The sequence below is a fragment of the Ursus arctos genome, chromosome X (assembly GCF_023065955.2).
Source record: "Ursus arctos isolate Adak ecotype North America chromosome X, UrsArc2.0, whole genome shotgun sequence".
Taxonomy (NCBI): domain Eukaryota; kingdom Metazoa; phylum Chordata; class Mammalia; order Carnivora; family Ursidae; genus Ursus; species Ursus arctos.
This window is the reverse complement of record NC_079873.1, coordinates 106058386-106072144: the sequence shown is the minus strand read 5'-3', so window position 1 is coordinate 106072144 and position 13759 is coordinate 106058386. Positions and strand designations below refer to the sequence as shown.

The following is a 13759-nucleotide window of genomic DNA, read 5'->3' as shown; positions in this document are numbered from 1 at the left end:
GAGCGTGGAATCGGTGCAATGAATATATCCTGCTCCACGGTAGTGATGGACGTACTCCTGTCTGCCAGGCGAGAGCACACTCTCATGGCCTGGATGGGATGCACACTGACGAGCCCACTCGCTACTCCCCCCCCCCCCCGCCCCACACCTCTATGCTTTGTGCATGCACACAGGTAGCTGGGCTGCAGTACAAAAGCCTAGGGCTTTCCTTAGTAATGTTACTGCCATGAGATCACCTCCCTGGTTACTTCAGTTAGACTTCAGGGTTTCCCACGCTAGCTAGTGCTTACAGCCTGGGTAATTTCTACAGCTAGCTAAGCACCTACATCTAATGTTAATTTCGTTTGTGTTAGTTTCATGCTCGGAAGGTAACCTTTTTCTGACCTCATTTCCAAAATCTGTAGGCACCTTATAATAGCTGTCTGTGTAGTGATTACAGTATCTGTCATGTCAAGCCATTTCTGTGTTAATGCTTTCTAACTGTGAATTTAAATATGTGTAACAATTTGCTAGAAAATGCAGCATGGTGTCCTGTGATGCTGAGCTTTGAAATTGTCTTGTAAGGGGAGGGGGCATACAGTTTGCACGCTTCTGTAGCCGTATAGCAAGAACACAGAACACCACAATTCTTCCCAGGTATACAGCAGGAAAGTGAGATTTACTCCTGTTTGGTTTTTTGCCAGGCTCTAAGAGACGGAAATAAGCTGGCACAGATGGAAGAAACACCACTGTTTCCAGGAGAATCCATCAAGGCCACTGGTAAGTTTAATGAGTACACTTTGCTTATAGAGAGCCATAAAATGAAGTGGCACTTTACTTGCGAGCATGGGTGATGTATGTGCTGGAGATCAGCCAAACCAATTTAATTAGGGGACAAATGGACTAGGTCTATTCATTCTTATTGATGTCTTTGTGACCTTAAGAGATAGAAGACTATATAGGGTCACTCTAAGTTCCAGTTGAGTGTTCGGTGGCATCACCAACAGAAGAGGGGCCTGACTTTTCATGAAGAACTGAAGGCTGATTAGACATTCACTGTAATGTAATGCTTCATTGGAACCCTTCACTATAAGAATGTATTGACAGAAGATCTATGTCATATCTTAATAACAGTTTTGGGAACTTGGCAAAAGAATTTCAGCGGCTTATGAGATTCCAGAAAGTACAATTTGAGCACAAGAAAAAGAGCATGTGTTGCCACCCTGCGTTTTAAGGGCAGTGGCATGAATAGAGTGCCCCCATGCTCCCTCTGGACTGCCAGGCATTTCAGCAGGTAGTACACTGTGCCATAGGCGGATGGGAGGGCAGCTACGTGTGATCTTTTCATCTCACCATTGCCGGGGTTGGGCTGGACAGTCTAATTTGCTAGACTGAGTGTTGCCTTCTTCCCTCATGGCTCCCTCCCAAGGATGTATAATCATCTTGTGTGAAGAACGTTTGAGGGGCGCCTGGGTGGCATAGTTGGTTTACTGGTTTTGGCTTGCGTTGTGATCTCAGGGTTGTGAGCCCAGGGTCATGAGATTGAGACCCATGTTGGGCTCAGCGCAGAGTCTGCTTGTCCCTCTCCCCCCAACTCGCTCTCTCACTCTCTAAAATAAATAAATCTTTAACAAAAAAGAATGTTTGAGTAGCTGGGCTCTCCCAGGGCCTCCAAACCGTACTGCCGCTGAGTATCCTGGTCCGTGGCTCCGGACCCTGCCTCTCCCATCGGTGGTTTTGAAACGCTTGCTTGCTTTCTCTCTCTCTTTTTTCTTTCTTTCTTTCTTTCTTTCTTTCTTTCTTTCTTTCTTTCTTTCTTTCTTTCTTTCTTTCTTCCTTCCTTCCTTCCTTCCTTCCTTCCTTCCTTCCTTCCTTCCTTCCTTCCAAGAGAGGCAGGGGGAGGGGCAGAGGGAGAGAAGAAAGAATTTCATGCACAGTCCATGCCCAGCACAGAGCCCTGCATGGGGCTTAGTCTCACAACCGTGAGATCATGACCTGAGCTGAAATCAAGAGTCGGATACTTAACTGACTCAGCCACCCAAGCACCCTGAAACTCTTCATTTAGCTTCTGGAACTTCTTTCACTCCTGGTGGTCCTCTGGCCTCTCTGACTATTCCTCCTGTTGGAGTTCTTCTAGCCCTGCCTCCATGCTGCTTTTGTAATGATCTGATTAAAATGCAGAGCTAATTATGTCATGCCTCTGCTGCTTCTCCAGACAGCAAACTACACAGATTTCAAGTGTACAACATGAAGAGTTTTGACACATTATGCAACTGGGAAACCATCATCATAGTCAAGATAATGAACATATCCATCACCCCCAGAAATTTCCTTAGGCCCTTTATAATCCCTCCCTCCTCTGCCTTCTCCCCCATCCCCAAGCACTGTAGACTAATTTATATTTTCTACAGTGTTATAGAAATGTAGTCATTGAGTATTTTCTTCTTTTGTCCAGCTTCTGCTCAGCATAATTATTTTGATATCCATACTGTGGAATGGGTCAAGAGTTGTTCCTTTCTACTGCTGAGCAGTACCCTGTTGTGTGGCTACACGACAGTTTGCTTATCCGTTCATCTATTGGTAGATATTTGGGCTGTTTCTACTTGTTGGCTGTTACAAACAGAGCTGCCATGAACCTTCACGAATAAGTCTTCTCTGGTCTCATGTCCTGTCATCCTTGCTGCACCCTTTGACCCAGCCACACTAACCTCCAACAACTCTATGCTCTCTCCTCCCTCCCTTCCTTCCCCCCATCCCGCCTCACCCCTCTGCTTCCCAGGTGAGCTAAGTGGGTCCTTTTCTGAGCTCTCACTGTGTCCACAGGGTTATGATAGCATTTGTGAGGCTATCGTATAATGGCGATTTTCTGTGTAGTGCCTCTCATAGGGCTTGGCTGCTTGTGCAAAGGAACTGTGCCCGGTTATCCTTGGAACCCCAACAATAGAAGCTGCTCAGCACATACTGAGCTATAGAAAAGTTTAATGGAAGTGTTTTGAGAACTTGGCTGGACGACAACTTTAGTGCCTTTAATTGTCCGCCTCGGACCCCTCTGTAGCCGTATCCACTCCTGCTATTCCAGTGAAGATGTGGTAGCTTTGTGATAGGTGTGAGCTTCTTAACACTCGCTGGACTCCAGTACGTTGTTGATGGTGATACTAAATATGTTGATATTAGCAATAAGAAAATAAAAATTTATATGGAAACTGATAAGGAATTTGAAGCAAAGAAGTTGTTTTCCACGCCACCGATGTGGTTCTCTTTTTTGACATCTGTAAAACAGTTTCCTTTGGAGGTGCATTAGGAGTCATTGATGAAATAGCAGCCTAGGGTCTTCAGAGTTTAATTACTGTGTTTTTGAACATGATGAATTTATCACTCAGGGAAAAATGTTAACTATCTGGAAAAGAATGACAAAATGTAACTTATTATGAGGCCCTTTACTTAAAACCCCACTAAGCAGCAGATCAATTGTTTTACAAAATGGAATTTTCTTAGAAAACTGTGTCTTTATTTAATGTGATAAAAAATGTAAAATTCCTAGAAAACTGGAATCACAAATATATATATTTGGAAACTCAAGATTTAGTGAAGCACAAGTCTGTGGCAGAAGTTGCTACTTTGGGTTTTTCTTCCAGTGAGAGACGTCATGTACATCTGCCCATTTATGGGAGCAGTGAGTGGAACCCTGACGGTGACGGACTTCAAGATGTACTTCAAAAATGTAGAGAGGGTAAGTTTTAAAAGGGGTATTTCATTTTGAAAAACACTTCAGAACACGGTCAACAATAAAGAAGAAAGTGAAAAGAACCCTGAAATCCCATCACCCTGAGACAACCACAGGCTGAGTTTTAAGATGTGCATATTTGGAAATAGATTTTGCATCTAGAAAAAAATGCTGTTAAAGTTGCACTTAGACCTGGTGGGAGGAGTTTAATTGTAGTCTTGACATCTGCTTCATAAAGCATGTTCTAAATCAGACTTCAGTTTCGTAGTTGGGACAAAGGGGAAACATGAAGTAAATGTGTGTTTTCACCCAGAGAAGACTTCAAGTATGAAAGCTCTGCCTCATTAATTTGTAAATCCAGGACCCGAATTTTGTCCTTGATGTTCCCCTTGGCGTGATCAGCAGAGTTGAGAAGATTGGAGCACAGAGCCACGGGGACAATTCCTGTGGTATAGAGATCGTGTGCAAGGTATGGTGCGAACACAGCTGAAACTGCCGGGGCGGTCAGCATGAAGCTTTTGCTGGCACATTCTTCACGGTCTTTGGGCGGTGGGAGTCACTGGGACTGTTAGTAACTCAAATGGTTTCAGGACAGAGGCCTCTTCAAATCTTGTATCAGCTAATTCATACCACTCTGGAAGCTGTTGAGGTAAACCTCTTGTCTTCTATCAAAGTATTCTAATAAACACAGACCTGTAACCTAAGTGTTGATGTTATTTGTTACATTTCAGAGAAACCAAGTGAAAAGCAGAGATCAATACTTTTTTCCAGTTTGTTGTTTTAACACGACCCTTCAGAACAGTGGATGGTCAGAGACTTCTGAAGAGACAGCAATAGTCTACAAATTCTATGATTTTTTTTAAAGATTTTATTTATTTATTTGACAGAGATAGAGACAGCCAGTGAGAGACGGAACATAAGCAGGGGGAGTGGGAGAGGAAGAAGCAGGCTCATAGCAGAGGAGCCTGATGTGGGGCTTGATCCCACAACGCCGGGATCACTCCCTGAGCCGAAGGCAGACGCTTAACCCCTGTGCCACCCAGGCGCCCCTACAAATTCTTTGATTAAAAACACCATGTCAGGATTTTCACCTGAGCCGTGCTTATGTTTGGTTTTCTACCCCTCCTCCAGTAGGTTAAGTAGAAACACGTGTGATGATTTTAATGACTAGTCATTTAAGAAACACTTTAACTGGTGTGTCTTATTCCCAAAGATTTTACCTCCCCGGGGTACACTTTATTAATAACCCTAAAGTCCTGGGAAAGAGGGTCTGTGCAGAATTGCTAAGGTCCCTTCCACAGTCAGGGTTTGGATTCCTACGGATCTGTTTGCTTTGATCACATCCCTGAAAACAGCTCCCTCTGGTTGGCCCCAGACTGCAGTTGAACCCATTTTTTTCAAAGAATCCTTTACTCTTGCAGATCATGAATCTACTGGCATCCTAGACTCCCTGTGGGCGCTTCATGGCAGTGCTGCCCTGCAACAAATTGCATCTGTCCTTCTCAGTCCAGGGTTCCTCAGGCCGAGTTGTGTGAAGCAGTTGTGGAACTTAAAGCAGAGGGGTGATCTGATGAGTCCTGCAGTTTGGGAACTTGATGTTTCCCTTCTTAGAACTCACTGGTAGCTTCCCATCATCCTTAGGCTAGAGGGAGGACTCACCAAAAGCCTGTGTGTCTGAGCTAGATGACTGCCCCGTGCGGCTTCGCCTCCGGCCACCCTCTCTTCCTTCTCAGTAGTCCGGTTCCTTTAAGCCGCTCACACTTGCCAAGTGCCACCGCCCCCCTTCCACCTGCTTGGAGTCTTTGCACCTGTTCTCTCCTTTGCTTGAAATGATTTGCATTCTCAGCAATCCTAAATAGCAAGTGAGCTCAATCAGCTAACAAGGTGTGTGTGTGTGTGTGTGTGTGTGTGTGTGTGTGTGTGTAGAGTAGTTCGGAGGGAGGGCGCACGGAGAAGTGACGTTGCTTAGGCAGGTGCCCTGGGGCTGTTAGTGATAGATGTTTTCATGGCCTGGGTGAGCATTTGCTGATAGCTGCTTTAAAATGTTTTCCAGCCTGGCATGCTAGGACCACGCTCCCAGCCTTCTCAGCTCATGCCTGAGAGCCTTACAAGGTGTAAGGTTTGGTTTCTTTTAACAAGTGGTACACAATTCAGAAGGTACAAAAGGGGTGTGTAGGGAAGAGTAAGTCTCTGTCCACCCAAGCCCTAGCCCCCTTGTTCCACTCCCGACAGGTGCCCGCTGTTGCCCATTTCCATGCGCACCCTGGGTGTGCAAGCGTGTCTGCACGGTCTTTACAAATGTAGATGGTAGTGTATTACATAGCTCATTCTGCCCCTCTTTCGCCTTAACCATCTGTCTTGTAACTCCTTGGTATCAGTGCAGAGCTGCAGCTGATTTCTGACAGCTCTTCAGTGCTCCAGCCTCTGTCGATGGGCGTTTCAGTCATTTCCATTCTTCTCTGGTATAAATAATACTGCAGTGATAACTTTGCCCCTTCCCGAATTGCTCTTGCTTTAATCTGTTTGTGGTCATATTTATCTTCAAATTTCATGTCATGTTAAAGAAGAATGAGACTTTTGTGTTTAACTAACGGCATAGGTTTAAAAAGGTCAGGGGGCCCTGCTCAAACTAGTGCTGGGGAGAAATCAGAGCCACCTCTCAGGGGCGCTCCCATGGGCTTGGCCAGCAGCTTGTATGGCGAGGCACTTAAGAAACTGATTTTGGGAAGCAGCATTATAATTTCTGCAAGGAGCGCACTGAGGGCCATAGTCTCTGCGTGATACAGAGTCCTTGCTGTGAGCACAGGGAGAAACCTCTGTCGCATTTCTATTTTATGGATGGTGCAAAATCTGCGGTCGACTCTTTGGGCAGCTTAAAGCTCGCAGCTGATTCTGTGGCACACCTTTAGCAGTCAGTGCACAGGACCCGATGGCACATCTTCCAGGTACTAACCTCCTTCTTGCTTCCATCTGATGAGTTCTTTCCCCAACATGTCCCCTTTGTTCTTGTTTCTTCAATGGCTGTTATCTTGTTGGAGGTGCTTTTGTTAATTGTCTCTTGTTAGTAGAAGCAATCTGTACCATGAGATGAATACAGATATTTCATTTATCTCTTTATAGCATGGTGTCTGCCTCATAGACATTCAATAAATGTTCAATAAATGAGTTTTGCTAATTGTTTAATAGGATATGAGGAACTTGCGACTTGCTTATAAGCAGGAAGAACAGAGTAAACTTGGGATATTTGAAAACCTCAACAAACTTGCATTTCCTCTTTCCAATGGGCAGGCAAGTACACCAAAATAAACCTTTTCTGCATGCCTTTGTGTGTGTGGGGGGAGGGGTGTCCAAAAAGTCATGTTTAATTATTCTTTTTTCCAGAGGTTTCCTTTATCTCTTTTTTCTCTGTGACTAATATTAGGATATTTAAAATTTGTCAGTTCTGTGTAATGATTAAGGAAAGTGCCAATTTGTTGCTTCAAAATTTACAAGCTAAAATAGAAATCTTAATATATTTAGCTCACAGCTGAATGAAAAGCTTTAACATTGGGTATATGATATAGCAAAGAAATACTGACGTGTATTTTTGTGTTTTTTGTATCCAGACACTCTTTGCATTCAACTACAAAGAAAAATTTCCAATGAATGGGTGGAAAGTTTATGATCCCGTATCTGAATATAAGAGACAGGTAAAGTATGGTCCTTATCAAACCAAACATAGTGGGTTGAGCATCTTTCTCTTGTCTAACAGGTTAGACATGTAGTGGAGGAGAAACCATTTGAAACAAGTTGTGCATAGGTATGACTTCCCTAGCTTGTAGGTTCTTCATTCCTGGGACGCCCCAGTCCCCTGACGCCAGACCTTTGGTGCTGCTGCTGGTCATCCTTTTTCCAGAGGGCGAGTGGCATATGAGCACAGGGGTTTAAAAAGTGGATCGGCCAGATGGTTTTTATTAGATATTCTGGTAATGAATTGATGAGTAAGGATCAAAACCAATGGCTTACATTAGATTAAGTGTATGGCATGACTGCATCGGGCTGGTATGGTGTTTCTGTGCCTAGAAAGTCTTCAGTGCATTGTCAGGTTCAAGATATTCCAATAAGATACTGTTTTCATGACATTTAATCTTTGTCTTTGCTGTATATTTGATATGGTGAATTATATTACTGTAGATGTTTGTAAAAAGTTTCTGTGTCTCTAAAGACCATTCATGGGTTTTTCAAAAGCAACACCATGCTCACTCTTTATAGAAAACACAGCAAGAAATGTACAGGATTGGGATTCTAGTAATTTTTACCATTTTAAAATATGTTTAGAAATTCTTCTGCTTCATTAAATTTTTAAAAATGGGTAAGAAGTGGGTTTTGTTAGATAAACATATATTTAAACTTTTAAGTAGCAGTGAACAACAAATTATGAATAGATTTTAGGGGAAAATAAGAAATGGATGTGGTTCACTCTTAGTACTTTTTGAAAATGCAAAAGTTTGCTCTCCCACCCTTCTCTACCACTGTGCAGGGCTTGCCAAATGAGAGCTGGAAAATATCCAAAGTGAACAGTAACTATGAGCTCTGTGATACCTACCCCGCTGTCATTGTTGTGCCAACTAGTGTGAAAGATGATGACCTTTCAAAAGTGTCAGCCTTTCGAGCAAAAGGCAGAGTCCCGGTAAGTAATAAACATCATTACTTAGGCATAAACACAGACTATATTAGATCTAATATGGAAAGAAGCAAGACAGAAAAAAAACCTCTAGTGAACAAAATAGAAAGTGGAAAAATAAGCCTAAAACCCTCAATAGGCCGTGGAGACTAACAAAGACATAGCAAGAAAGAGCACGCTATTGCGTTAACAGCATCCATCACTGGTTTCGTCACATCATCTTAGAGCAAAGACACTTTCTTAAACACTGTGTGGAGCACTGCACCATTACCCAAGTCAGCGTAGGAGCCGGCAGGGGCTGAAGAGTTTGATGACTTTTGTTTTTTTCATTTTTTGTTTTTTATTTTCTTATATGTTAGTCACCATACAGTACATCATTAGTATTTGATGTAGTGTTCCATGCTTCATTGTTTGCATATAACACCCAGTGCACCATACAATATGTGCCCCCCTTGATACCCATCACCGGTCTATCCCAGTCCCCCACCCCCCTCCCCTCTGAAGCCCTCAGTTTGTTTCCCAGAGTCCACAGTCTCTCATGGTTCATTCCCCCTTCTCTTTACCCCTCCTTCCTTCTTCCCTTCCTTCTCCTACCGATCTTCCTGCTATTTCTTATGTTCCATAAATGAGTGAAACCATATGATAATGGTCTTTCTCTGCTTGACTTATTTCACTTAGCATAATCTCCTCCAGTCCCGTCCATGTTGCTGCAAATGTTGGGTAATGGTTCTTTCTGATGGCTGAGTAATATTCCATTGTATATATGGACCACATCTTCTTTATCCATTTGTCTTTTGAAGGGCATCTCGGCTCCTTCCACAATTTAGCTATTGTGGACAATGCTGCTATGAACATTGGGGTGCATATGGCCCTTCTCTTCACTACGTCTGTATCTTTGGGGTAAATACCCAGTAGTGCAATTGCTGGATCATAGGGTAGCTCTATTTTTAACTTTTTGAGGGTCCTCCACACTGTTTTCCAAAGTGGCTGTACCAACTTGCATTCCCACCAACAGTGTAAGAGGGTTTCCCTTTCTCCACATCCTCTCCAACCTTTGTTGTTTCTTGTCTTGTCAATTTTTACCATTCTAACTGGCGTAAGGTGGTATCTCAATGTGGTTTTGATTTGAATTTCCCTGATAGCTAATGATGTTGAACATTTTTTCATGTGTCTGTTAGCCATTCGTATATCTTCATTGGAAAAGTGTCTGTTCATATCTTCTGCCCATTTTATGATTTATTTGTTTCTCATGTATTGAGTTTGAGAAGTTCTTTGTAGATCTTGGATACCAGCCCTTTATCTGTAATGTCATTTGCGAATATCTTCTCCCATTCCATGGGTTGCCTCTTTGTTTTGTTGGCTGTTTCCTTTGCTGTGCAGAAGCTTTTAAGCTTGATGAAGTTCAAAAGTTCATTTTTGCTTTTGTTTCCCTTGCCTTTGGAGACATGTCATGAAAGACGTTGCTGTGGCCGATGTCGAAGAGGTTATTGCCTATGTTCTCCTCCATGATTCTGATGGATTCCCGTCTCACATCGAGGTCTTTCATCCATTTGGAGTTTATTTTTGTGTATGGTGTGAGAGAATGGTCAAGTTTCATTCTTCTGTATATAGCTGTCCTATTTTCTCAGCACCATTTATTGAAGAGACTGTCTTTTTTCCATTGGATATTTTTTTCCCTGCTTTGTCGAAGATTAGTTGACCGTAGAGTTGAGGGTCCATATCTGGACTCTCTATTCTGTTCCATTGATTTATGTGTCTGTTTTTGTGCCAGTACCATGCTGTCTTGGTGATCATAGCTTTGTAATATAGCTTGAAATCAGGCAGTGTGATGCCCCCAGGTTTGTTTTTCTTTTTCAACATTTCCTTGGCAATTTGGAGTCTTTTCTGGTTCCATACAAATTTTAGGATTGTTTGTTCCAGTGCTTTGAAAAATGCCATTGATATTTTCATTGGGATGGTGTTGAAAGTATAGATGACTTTGAACATATGTGTATACCCATGACACTCTCACCATAATCAAGGTGGGAGTGAATGTCTTTGAGCCTAGAGTTTGTGGTCAGGTATAATCCTGAGTCTCTTGGCTGTCTGAGGGAAATGGGAGGTTTGGGGGCATAGCTTTAGATCTCTTAAGAGACTGTCTTCACTTTGCTCTCATCCTGCCACATATGTGATCGTGAAGATACAAAGATGTTTTTAAATTAGGGGACAAAATAAAGCTAGTCGTTCAAATAGGATTGGGGCTTGACATTAGACATAGTTTGACTTAGTTTCTGTTTTCCTTAGAGTCACAGAATTTGAGAGGTGGAAGGGGATTTTAGGAGCTTATCTAATCAGACTTCTTTCTGCCTGACCCAAACAGTGAGTTCCAGAGCCACTGTCATGCTGTGATTGGTTTCATCCCTCACCTTCGAGGAAATATGCCGAAGAGGCCGTGCTTGAAAAAAGAACTTGTTTTTTTTTTTAAAGATTTATTTATTTATTTGTCAGAGAGAAAGCGCTAGCGCACAAGCAGGGGGAATAGCAGGCAGAGAGAGAAGCAGGCTCATCGCCAAGCAAGGAGCCCGATGCAGGACTTGATCCCAGGACCCTGAGATCATGACCTGAGTTGAGAGCAGATGCTTAACCGACTGAGCCACCCAGGTGTCCCAAGAGAACTTATTTTTACTGCCTGGCAATCAGGACACATATTGTTTTAGGAACTGTATTAATGTTTGTTTCTTTCAAACACTAGGTGTTATCATGGATTCATCCAGAAAGTCAGGCGACAATTACCCGTTGCAGCCAGCCACTTGTGGGTCCCAATGATAAACGCTGCAAAGAAGATGAAAAATACTTGCAAACGATAATGGATGCGAACGCACAGTCTCACAAACTTATCATCTTTGATGCCCGACAAAACAGTGTTGCTGATACCAACAAGGTACGTTCTCAATAATGTTGCAGAAACGGTGGCTCTTTTGTTATGTGGTGGCCATATTTTGTTACACGGTGACTGTATTTTGTTATGCAGTTCAATTAGACTGCGGAGTTTCTCCCCACCTGAAGGTGGGGTCTTTCTGAGCAGCCCCTAGCTCTTCCTCGCTGGTATATAACCTCTGAGGCTATGTGTAGTGTCTCTCTCATTGCTTCTCCACCATCCTGTCTGCTGAATTAATTAAGCAAAGACCCAGAAAGAGAATCATCACCTAAAGAATCAAGTAAGACTTTTAATGAAATGATTGTGAGGCCCTTGGAAGTCCCTTTAACCTGCGAACTCTGGTGATTACTCATAACTGGTCTGAAGCTCTCTTAGAATGGAGTCACCTATGTGAAACCAGGCAAGTGTACAAAGTTGCCATAAATCACGTGCAGGGGTGTCATCTGTAGACTGCTCCCATTCGAGCCCCACTAGCTGAAGGGACGGGATCCTTCATACCCAGCCACGGCTAAGAGGCCACCTCTCCAGCACCTGCTCTCCAAGTAGGAAAAGCTCTGAACTGCATTGTTTCTATTGCCCATGAACACCTTTCTGACAGTGTGTTCCTGCAGGCGTGCATCTGGCAGTCAGAGGATTGGCCCTCTCTGTGAGTCATTTCAGAGATCAGGAAGGTGGTGGCAGCCCTTCCTGTATCATGCTTACTTGTAAAATGACACTTGGGCCACAAACATGTAATGTGCACCTACTAGGGGCAGGTGCTGGGGGAAATACCAAGATAGATACAGTGAGGTGCTCTGTTATAGGACGTGTCCTGGGGGTAGCCAGGAGAGGGCCTGGCCAGCCTTGCTGCTGAAGTTGGATAAGGCCTCACGGAGGAGGTGCATGAGAGCAGGCTGTGGATGGTGAGCGGGAAGAGGCGGGCACGGGTGTCAGTGTGCCAGAGCACGTCACTCACAAGAATGGCAGACGTGTAAGGGCGTGGTCACCAACCCCACGCCCAGCCCGTGTCCGCCTAGCAGTGCTCAGGAGCTGTTTCTCTTGGCCGCTTGTGCCTCCTCTTTCCGTGGTTATTATTCCATTGTTGAGCACAGTCTCCAAAAAGCCAACCTCCTACTGCCCCTGTCTCACTCTTGAGAAAAGCCATTACCTTCCACTTCAGAGAGCACACAAGCCACCAGACACGCCGTTTCCCCTCAGTCCCTGGGTGCTTGCTGTGTGTCACAGCTTGCTAGGCACTGGGGGGACACACTGAGCAACAGTCACACAATCTGCCATGTGGCCACCCAGTGTGCCATGGAGGAACATAGAGCGTGCTCTGAGAGTGTGGAAGGAGCCCGGTTACTTGCTCCGTGACCCTGGGCAGTGACCTCATCTCTCTAGACCACAATTGCCTCGTCTCTCAAGTGAGAGCGACAGTATGTCTGCTTCCTGGAGTGGATGTGAAGGAAGTATTAGGGCCTAGGACAGGGCCCGTCCCGGAGAAAGCATTTGGTTCACAGTAGCTGTCATCGCTCTTGAGCTCAGAGTGAACTGCTCTGTCTGCTTGACCATCATGACATCTCACTCCCTGGGTCCCTCTCTCCGACCTGGCCAGCTCAGTCTCCTTCACTGGTTCCTCCCCCTCTCCCCAACATCCAAATGGTGGTGCTCCTTGAACTCCATCTGGGCTCCTCTTTTCTACTTTGCACCATCTATCCGGGCCATCTCCTCCGATGCAATGACTCCACAAACACTGTCTGCATGTTGAATTCGATACCTGAATTTCCATCTGATCCTGATCCCTCCTGAAGTCAAGGTGGAATTTCTGTCCCGTTGTCGGGTTGACATCTCTGTTCAGCTTTCTCCCACATAACGACCTCTTGTGTATCCATCATGGCCTGAGAGGTGGGGCAGTGAGAACCCTGGGCTTCACAACCAGTTTCACCTGGGTTTTCCTCCAGGGTCTGCCCTTGCTGCTGTGTTGCACCCTGAGCAGGTTACTGACCTCTCCGTAAGCCTGAGGTGCCTCTTCTGTAAGATGGGAGGTAACAGCATGCGACGTGGAGATGTACCAGGTTGACACCCGAGAAAAATGCGCATCACGGCCGCAGCACATGGTGCTCATAAGCTCACCACCCCCGTGGTCTGGCCTGGGGGGGTGACTGGGGGTGCCAGTTACGGAGATGGGGAAGACTGGCAGAGGAACAGGGTGGGGAAGGACACGGGCAGGATAGGCGTTTCCTGAGGCCCTGTACAAATTACCACAAACTATGTGGCTTAAAACAACATGAATTTATTCTCTCACAGTTCGGGAGGCCAGAAGCCTGAAATCTGCCTGGGCTATGCTTCCTCCATGGGCTTCAGGGTAGAATCCGTTCCTTGCCCCTTCCCACGCCTCCTGGCTGCTCTGCTCATGTAGCCACGGCGTGCGGATCTCCCCCTCTGCCTTCATGTGGCCTTCTCCTCTACACGTCTGTGTCTCCCCTCCTCTCTCGTC

General features: G+C 44.8%; 1 protein-coding gene across 7 annotated transcripts in view; it reads left to right on the top strand.

The window, feature by feature from the left end:
* Nucleotides 1-13759, top strand: part of MTMR1 (myotubularin related protein 1) — a 65233-nt gene that overhangs the window by 22391 nt on the left and 29083 nt on the right. For all 7 annotated transcript variants that reach the window (XM_026487523.4, XM_044379864.3, XM_026487522.4 and 4 more), the window contains 7 exons: nucleotides 684-759; nucleotides 3615-3709; nucleotides 4065-4172; nucleotides 6890-6991; nucleotides 7309-7392; nucleotides 8223-8372; nucleotides 11098-11286. In XM_026487523.4, coding sequence (XP_026343308.1) covers nucleotides 714-759; nucleotides 3615-3709; nucleotides 4065-4172; nucleotides 6890-6991; nucleotides 7309-7392; nucleotides 8223-8372; nucleotides 11098-11286 — 774 coding nt within the window. In that variant the 5' untranslated portion in view covers nucleotides 684-713. The remainder of the gene's footprint in view (nucleotides 1-683; nucleotides 760-3614; nucleotides 3710-4064; nucleotides 4173-6889; nucleotides 6992-7308; nucleotides 7393-8222; nucleotides 8373-11097; nucleotides 11287-13759) is intronic.